Source organism: Xenopus laevis, chromosome 7S (assembly GCF_017654675.1).
Source record: "Xenopus laevis strain J_2021 chromosome 7S, Xenopus_laevis_v10.1, whole genome shotgun sequence".
NCBI lineage: Eukaryota > Metazoa > Chordata > Amphibia > Anura > Pipidae > Xenopus > Xenopus laevis.
The window spans coordinates 793,943-803,692 of record NC_054384.1 but is presented as its reverse complement, the minus strand read 5'-3'; the positions used below and the strand labels follow the sequence as shown (position 1 = coordinate 803,692).

General features: G+C 43.5%; 1 protein-coding gene across 1 annotated transcript in view; it reads left to right on the top strand.

The window, feature by feature from the left end:
- Positions 1-970: 970 nt before the first annotated feature.
- Positions 971-9,750, top strand: part of sorcs3.S (sortilin-related VPS10 domain containing receptor 3 S homeolog) — a 131,650-nt gene continuing 122,870 nt past the window's right edge. The window contains exon 1 of the mRNA XM_041570756.1: positions 971-1,392. Within this exon, the coding sequence (XP_041426690.1) occupies positions 1,099-1,392 (294 nt within the window). The 5' untranslated portion in view covers positions 971-1,098. The remainder of the gene's footprint in view (positions 1,393-9,750) is intronic.

Sequence of the window (9,750 nt, the reverse complement as noted above, 5' to 3'; positions counted from 1 at the left end):
AGTGAGATGAGTGTGAGTGTAGGAGGAGTGAGATGAGTTTGAGTATAGGGGGAGTGAGATGAGTGTGAGTATAGGGGGAGTGAGATGAGTGTGAGTGTAGGAGGAGTGAGATGAGTGTGAGTATAGGGGGTGAGATGAGTGTGAGTGTAGGAGGAGTGAGATGAGTGTGAGTGTAGGGGAGTGAGATGAGTGTGAGTGTAGGAGGAGTGAGATGAGTGTGAGTGTAGAGGGGGTGAGATGAGTGTGAGTGTAGGGGGAGTGAGATGAGTGTGAGTGTAGAATTGGGGCAGAGCCCCGCCCTGGAGCTGTCTTTGTACCGCCCCTGAGGTGCTGCCCAACAGCCAATGAGAATGAAGCTCTCGCCCTGTAAGTGAAACTCCTGTCATATTAAACCCAAGCAGCCCAGACAAGTGTCCCTGGTTGGGAAATAGGGGCAAGAATAAGTTAATGCCCCAGGGGGGGAGTCTCTCAGATTGTGGATATTCTCCCCAGGGGCAAATACACGAGGCAGTTCCTGGGCTGTGTCTGAAGTGTTTTACCTGCTGAGTTTCACTGAGAATGAGCAGAATGTAAGTGGCCCAGTGAGCTAGCAATCTTTTCCTTCCTTCCAACTAAGATCAGTCAGACTCGTTTGCTTTGTGGGATGATCCCCTATTTATTAACTCTTTATGTGCCAAGCGCAATTAACCCTTCACTCACCTTGTTGTGTAACTGCCCCCAGTATTTCCCTCTTGTGCCTCCGCCTGTCACTCATTGGCTGGAGCAGTAATGGGGGCGTGTCCGGCAGATTAACCCTTCACATCCCACAGGGTAACTGATCCAACAGTGCCTGAGCCTTCAGACTCCAGTGGGTGCCCGACATTAACCCTTTCTTATCCCCAGGAGAATCAGTGAGAGAATTAGAGTGTCAGCTCCGCGGTTATAATATCCCTCCGCGGGGGAGTGTGAGGTTAATGGGAGTGGGTGGAGTCTGAGCGGAGATTGTTGGCTCCTCCCTGGTATGGGCGGGGCTCGGGTCTCAAGTCGGATCGTTTCTCTCATTCTGCTGATTCCGCGGCTGAAGGGACCGAGTCTCTGGGCGGAGGCGGCGACCCCGGGATGTTTCGCTTCTTCTTTCTCCTCCTGACCCCGAGCTGCGGGGGGGGCATCTCTGTCCGACACTGTCAGGATGTGCAGGGGGGGTCGCCGCGTGTGATTGGGGGTCGGAAGCCAATATTCGGGAGAGAAGAACAGAGAGCGGGGGGGTCCCAGCAGGACATAACGTGGCCCCCCCCAGGCCGGAGACACAAGAGGTCGGAGGGGGGGGGACAAGACTTGAGACTCACGAGCGACACTTTCCCCCTCACTGGAGACTTCGCCTTTAATCAGGGGATGTTACACTGGGACACTAATGTGAGTACTGACCCCCCCCAATATTCTCCTACACCCCCCACCCACTAATGTCACTACTCACCCCCCCCCCAAATGTATCTCCAGACTGAACCTTTATCAGCCCCAAATACATTATTTCCTATAGGGGCGTCTGAGTCTCTGCTGCCCCCCCCCCTCAAATTGAGAATCAGTGCGGGGGGGGGGGGCTGTATCTGTATCATCACAAGTACTGGGTGGGCTCTCAGCTTCACATCTGCACCCCCTCCCCTTATATCCTCCCCCCGGATTAATTAACTGCTGGGGGGTCACTCATCTCTACACTGACCCCCAGGAGTCACATGTTGTTGCTGAACTAGAACTGGACACAGAGACTTGTAGTTCAACTCAATGTCTCTCTCTTTATTCTCCTCCTTCTCATCTTCTCACTTGTCCTTTTACTCTGAGCCCACGACCCACTTGGAATCAACTTGTATTTCATCAACTCTGTCACTCGCTCATCATTTCTATCAATTCCCTGGGGTCTGTGACCCCCAATCTCTCCTCTAACTCTCACACGTCTCACACTGTCACCTCCAGACACAGACACCTCCCGACATCTCTATATTGTCTATTTATATCTGTCTGTCTGTCTGTCTGTATATATAATACACAAGAGCCACGAATATCTTGTAAATTATATCCTTATAAATGGCAAGTTCTGATGTCATCAGTTATAAACGGTGAGTTCTGATGTCATTTCTGTCACATGACTCACTGAAACTTGTGTATTATAATAAATAAAGTGCCCCTTGTTGGAAAATATGAGGATATTAGAAGTTACCTCGGAGTTCCATGACCTGTATAAAAACACTCGGCCGACGGCCTCGTACTTTTATATGGTCATGAAACTCCTCGGTGACTTATAATATCCTTATATTTTACAATAGGCACAAGTATCCTGTAAATTATATCCTTATAACTGGCACTTACTGATGTCATCAGTTATAATTGCTGCTCAATGATGTCATTTCTGGTCACAGAACAACCCCTCTAATATGACTTCTAATATCCTTATCATTTACAGTAGGGGGTCCATTATCCCTTATAATACATGAGTGATACTCAGAGTTCCCTGTATAACTCAGCCTGCAGCCTTGTGCCTTTATATGGTCACAGAACAACCCCTCAGTGACTTCTAATATCCTTATCATTGACAGTAGGGGGTACATTATCCCTTATAATACATGAGTGATACTCAGAGTTCCCTGTATAACTCAGCCTGTAGCCTTGTGCCTTTATATGGTCACAGAACAACCCCTCAGTGACTTCTAATATCCTTATCATTTACAGTAGGGGGTACATTATCCCTTATAATACATGAGTGATACTCAGAGTTCCCTGTATAACTCAGCCTGCAGCCTTGTGCCTTTATATGGTCACAGAACAACCCCTCAGTGACTTCTAATATCCTTATCATTGACAGTAGGGGGTACATTATCCCTTATAATACATGAGTGATACTCAGAGTTCCCTGTATAACTCAGCCTGCAGCCTTGTGCCTTTATATGGTCACAGAACAACCCCTCAGTGACTTCTAATATCCTTATCATTTACAGTAGGGGGTACATTATCCCTTATAATACATGAGTGATACTCAGAGTTCCCTGTATAACTCAGCCTACAGTAAATAAAAATATAATTATTAGCAACTTCCCGATATCCATTCATTCCTCATTCTCTGCACTGCTGCCTCTGACTCCTGATACAACTTCCCAATATCCATTCATTCCTCATTCTCACTGGGTTTATAGTTCTGTGTAACTGTCATTGTGTCTGTCCCTTTCTCTGCACTGCTGCCTCTGACTCCTGATACAACTTCCCAATATCCATTCATTCCTCATTCTCACTGGGTTTATAGTTCTGTGTAACTGTCATTGTGTCTGTCCCTTTCTCTTCTCTGCACTGCTGCTTCCGACTCCTGATACAACTTCCCAATATCCATTCATTCCTCATTCTCACTGGGTTTATAGTTCTGTGTAACTGTCATTGTGTCTGTCCCTTTCTCTGCACTGCTGCTTCTGACTCCTGATACAGCTTCCCAATATCCATTCATTCCTCATTCTCACTGGGTTTATAGTTCTGTGTAACTGTCATTGTGTCTGTCCCTTTCTCTGCACTGCTGCTTCTGACTCCTGATACAACTTCCCAATATCCATTCATTCCTCATTCTCACTGGGTTTATAGTTCTGTGTAACTGTCATTGTGTCTGTCCCTTTCTCTTCCCTGCACTGCTGCCTCTGACTCCTGATACAACTTCCCAATATCCATTCATTCCTCATTCTCACTGGGTTTATAGTTCTGTGTAACTGTCATTGTGTCTGTCCCTTTCTCTGCACTGCTGCTTCTGACTCCTGATACAACTTCCCAATATCCATTCATTCCTCATTCTCACTGGGTTTATAGTTCTGTGTAACTGTCATTGTGTCTGTCCCTTTCTCTTCTCTGCACTGCTGCTTCTGACTCCTGATACAACTTCCCAATATCCATTCATTCCTCATTCTCACTGGGTTTATAGTTCTGTGTAACTGTCATTGTGTCTGTCCCTTTCTCTGCACTGCTGCTTCTGACTCCTGATACAACTTCCCAATATCCATTCATTCCTCATTCTCACTGGGTTTATAGTTCTGTGTAACTGTCATTGTGTCTGTCCCTTTCTCTGCACTGCTGCCTCTGACTCCTGATACAACTTCCCAATATCCATTCATTCCTCATTCTCACTGGGTTTATAGTTCTGTGTAACTGTCATTATATTTAGGCTGAATGTTGTCTCTGTAGTTTCTCCCCAGTTCTGGTTAATGAAAAAGACATGAATTCTGCAGCCCCCAGGGGGTAAGAGCAGCAGTCGGTCTCATGCAGTAGATGGGGGTTAGTTCTGAGGAACCCCAGTGTTTGTTAGTGGGGTACTGACATGACCTGCTGAGACCCCATACATTGGGGTGTTACTTATGGCAGGATCCTGGGTTTGGGTGTTGCTTTGGCTGCAGTCGTATGTTTCTATTCCAGTGCAGCAGGTGAGTCCATAGAGATGAACACTAGGGGGCGCAGTGACACTGACAAAAGCCTGACAGTAAATGAGGCCACACACAATAAGATCTGGTCGTTTGTTGAGGTTCCCAAACGAGTGGATCGTTCCCCCGATATGTCCACCAATAACAAGGAGATATTGGGTTAATACAAACGTATTCGAATTGTCCCCCTCACGCCACTCTTCTCCTCTAAATTGATGCGCTTGCCCCCCTTCATAAGCTCCCGTGGGGTACAGCAATAGGCTCTGTCTCCTGCGCTGCTGTAAGAAGGGGGGCAGGGTGGGATGGACCCCCCATCTTTTACTTTGTGTCTCCTCCCTCATCAGCCTGTGCTGTTCCCTCAGGGAGTTACAGGGGGCTCTACAAGTTCCAATCATTTCTGGCTGCCTAAAAACACTATAAATCTGTATTAGGGCCATTCTCTGGCTCACACTGTGCTGTGATTGGACAGAAGAATGCCTCTTGTGATTGGCTCTGAATACACCACCAGGGCCCCAATCTAATGGACTCAGAGTGCCCAGTGAATCACCAAGAGATCTCGTATATGGGCCTAATGCTGAGGGTTCAAGCGCAGGCTCGTGGGGTCAGTGCAGTTGTTGCACATATGGATTGGAGCTTTGTGTTTGCCACACCCCCACTGCTGATGTCACCAAGCATAGAGCCAATCAGCACCGTAATAATTAAATAGAACTGCCCAGCCCACACTGAGCATGTGCAGTGCCACTGACACCAGCAAGAAGAAATGTAATAGCATTGATATGACTGTATCTACTTCCTTTGCATGGGGGAGTGTATTTGCTGGAGTCAGAAGCAGCAGTGCAGCGAAAGGGACAGACAGACACAATGAGAAAGGAATGCATATTGGGAAGGGAATTTTCACATACATATCTTGGGTGCAGTTTCCCTTTAATTCCCTCTTGGCCAGAGATGCAGACTGATGGGGAGCTGAATTGATCCCCTGTTTCCCTCCACTGATGAGGAAGAAGAGGAGGCCATTAAGCAGCAGGCAGTGCAGATCTTTTGGTTATTCAGGAGTCGCTTCCTGTTAAGAGCAGTGATGATGATCAGCAGTGCAGACTTACAGGCAGCGTTTTGTTTGGATGATAATGTGAGTGGCACTGGGTGTGCTCCCTATTACTGATCACTTACTGTCATCTCCCCGCCCATGTGACCTTGCAGCCGCTTCTGACAGTCGGAACCCACCGTGATGTGACACTTTACATTGCAGTTTTCTCATGCAGCAGCAACTGTGTGTAGGGAAGCAGAATAGGTCTACATTTACAATGGAGCCTTTACACACCCCAAGCCTTGGCAACAGCACAGCTATTATGATTGTGTATGGGCCTGGGCATGAAGGGGTTAATGTCTTGTAGTGTCTCGTATCTGACAGAGCTGTCGGGGCCCCACCGATACAACAAAGACTACACAGGGGCCCTTGAGGGAACAGGCAATTTTGGATGCTGGGAGTTGTACTGAGCTACAAGTTTAGAGACTCCTGAGTTATGTAGTTTCTTAATTCATCATTTTGGGGTCCCAGGCTTCTGGGGTCCATGATCATGTGACTTGCCAGATGCTCTTATTCTGGACTAGAGAAGAGGGGCCCCAGGCAGTGCCATAAGCCTGGGACCCCGAAATGATGAATTAAGAAACTAAATAACTCAGGAGTCTCTAAACTTGTGGCTCAGTACAACTCCCAGCACCCAAAACTGTCTGTTCCCTCAAGGGTCCCTGTGCTTGCTGGGCCCCTAGATGTCAATGTCCCAGAAATACACAAATACTTCTTTATTGATCAGTCACATTGTATTGAATATTCAGCCTTCCAGCAAATTAAAGAGGGAAAATTGCATTTTATTTATTAATGTCGGCCGCGCGGGGAGTTGTAGGATTTGGGTTACGGAGTCCGATAATTACTGGGAAATTTCTCTGAATTATTAATGTTGATTTTCTGCCAAAACCGACAGTTGCTCGCATGAACTGAACTGGCACTAGAGGGGTTAAACTCTAATTGTGTCTTTAATTGTTAACCCTTAATTATATGTAACATCAAGTCACAGGGCAGATCAAATAATCTAATAATTCCTACAGAATAAGAGCATCTGGGAATATTCGTTCATAAAAGTCACAGTGACCAATCAGCTTTTGTTATTTTACTATTCAGTAACAATATTACCCATCCTCCCCATACTGGCCCGGACTGGCAATCTGTGGGTTCTGGCAAATGCCAAAGGGGCTGCTATAAGGTCCCATAGAAAGTCAGTATTTAGTGGGCTGGTGGGGGCTGTTTGGGCCTCTGTGTACCTGAAATGCCAGGGCCTATTTTAATTCTCAGTCCAGACCTGCCCCCATATATAGGAATCCCACCCTTCCTGATTCAGAGAGAGACTCCCACAATTCCCAGCTCTCCCTATAACACCCCTTTCACTCCTTAACATGGAACCCCATTTCCTCTAATCTCATTGGCTCCCTCTTGTCTGCTGGGAGGAGCTACTGGTGAATAAACCATCAGAGATATTATTATATGATCCCCCTTATATATTTATATATAGTGATCATATCCCCTTATATATTTATATATAGTGATCATATCCCCCTTATATATTTATATATAGTGATCATATCCCCCTTATATATTTATATATAGTGATCATATCCCCCTTATATATTTATATATAGTGATCATATCCCCCTTATATATTTATATATAGTGATCATATCCCCCTTATATATTTATATATAGTGATCATATCCCCCTTATATATTTATATATAGTGATCATTTCCCCCTTATATATTTATATATAGTGATCATATCCCCTTATATATTTATATATAGTGATCATATCCCCTTATATATTTATATATAGTGATCATTTCCCCCTTATATATTTATATATAGTGATCATATCCCCTTATATATTTATATATAGTGATAATATCCCCTTATATATTTAGAAATACAAATGTCGGATGTTTCGCAGAGTTCATCCGATGCAATACGACTGTTGGATGCAGACGCAGGATGCAGTCGTTTTGCATCGGACGAACACTGCGAAACATCCGACATTTGTATTTCTTACCTTGTTTTCCGTCTCGCATTCCGACTTGACGCCTGCGTTGTGGCACAGTGTGTCGGATTGCCCCTACTCCTGCTCTGCTTCTTACATTTTAGAAAACTGGAAACTTTACAGGAAATGAAATATTTTCAGCAGAAAAGTCAAAGGATAAACATATAATTCCGAGCTCAGAAGCAAGTGATATAATTAACAACCTCTTGTCTTCCTGCCTAATTATATGGCAGATTAAAAGCCTTCATTACAGCTGATTAATGTGATCACTCAGAGTTCTGGCAATTCTATTTGTGATCTGCGAGTAGTGACCTCCCCTTTGTATTGGAAACAAACTGACCTGTACAGTCACAGCGTGATCCATCCATGTCCCTCTCCCTCCTGAACCCCAACTTTCCAACACACATGACTTAGAATCTACTGTGTGATGAACCCTTCATTTACTGCATTGGAACTGCTGATTCCTCATTAAATATCTACCAATATATTATACAGTTACTGTCTGTGTGTATATGATATGGGGGTGTCTATATATTATACACTTACTGTCTGTGTGTATATGATATGGGGGTGTCTATATATTATACACTTACTGTCTGTGTGTATATGATATGGGGGTGTCTATATATTATACACTTACTGTCTGTGTGTATATGATATGGGGTGTCTATATATTATACAGTTACTGTCTGTGTGTATATGATATGGGGGTGTCTATATATTATACAGTTACTGTCTGTGTGTATATGATATGGGGGTGTCTATATATTATACAGTTACTGTCTGTGTGTATATGATATGGGGATGTCTATATATTATACACTTACTGTCTGTGTGTATATGATATGGGGGTGTCTATATATTATACAGTTACTGTCTGTGTGTATATGGGGGTGTCTATATATTATACACTTACTGTCTGTGTGTATATGATATGGGGGTGTCTATATATTATACACTTACTGTCTGTGTGTATATGATATGGGGGTGTCTATATATTATACACTTACTGTCTGTGTGTATATGATATGGGGGTGTCTATATATTATACACTTACTGTCTGTGTGTATATGATATGGGGGTGTCTATATATTATACAGTTACTGTCTGTGTGTATATGGGGGTGTCTATATATTATACACTTACTGTCTGTGTGTATATGATATGGGGGTGTCTATATATTATACACTTACTGTCTGTGTGTATATGATATGGGGGTGTCTATATATATACACTTACTGTCTGTGTGTATATGATATGGGGGTGTCTATATATTATACACTTACTGTCTGTGTGTATATGATATGGGGGTGTCTATATATTATACAGTTACTGTCTGTGTGTATATGGGGGTGTCTATATATTATACACTTACTGTCTGTGTGTATATGATATGGGGGTGTCTATATATTATACACTTACTGTCTGTGTGTATATGATATGGGGGTGTCTATATATTATACAGTTACTGCCTGTGTGTATATGATATGGGGGTGTCTATATATTATACACTTACTGTCTGTGTGTATATGATATGGGGGTGTCTATATATTATACACTTACTGTCTGTGTGTATATGATATGGGAGTGTCTATATATTATACACTTACTGTCTGTGTGTATATGATATGGGGGTGTCTATATATTATACAGTTACTGTCTGTGTGTATATGATATGGGGGTGTCTATATATTATACACTTACTGTCTGTGTGTATATGATATGGGGGTGTCTATATATTATACAGTTACTGTCTGTGTGTATATGATATGGGGGTGATTACATAATTACTGTGTGTACATACCTCCCAACATTTTGGAAGTAAAAAGAGGGACAAAAAATTTTTCTCCGCAGGTAGCACAGAATTTTTTTGACCACACCCCTTTCTGTGGCCACACCCCCTAATTACCATGTTTGTTTTACAAAATTTGGCAGGTGAAAGTTTGAAAATATTTCTCCTTATCTAAACTGTGTTTTTGTGTCTCAAAATTGTTACAAAGTATCTTATTTGCACCTGTTAGCTGTTCTGGGCTCTCTACTAAAAGCCAATTAAGTGAGAAACTTTGTTTCTTTTTCTGGCTGTTCAGTGCAGAGAAAAGAGGGACTTTCCAGTACAAATGAGGGACTGCGGGTTGAGCTGTCAAAAGAGGGACTGTCCCTCCGAAAAAGGGACAGTTGGGAGGTATGTGTGTATATGGGGGAAATATTCAGATAAAGGGAAAGTTGAATTCTCTTATTTCCGGCTGACAA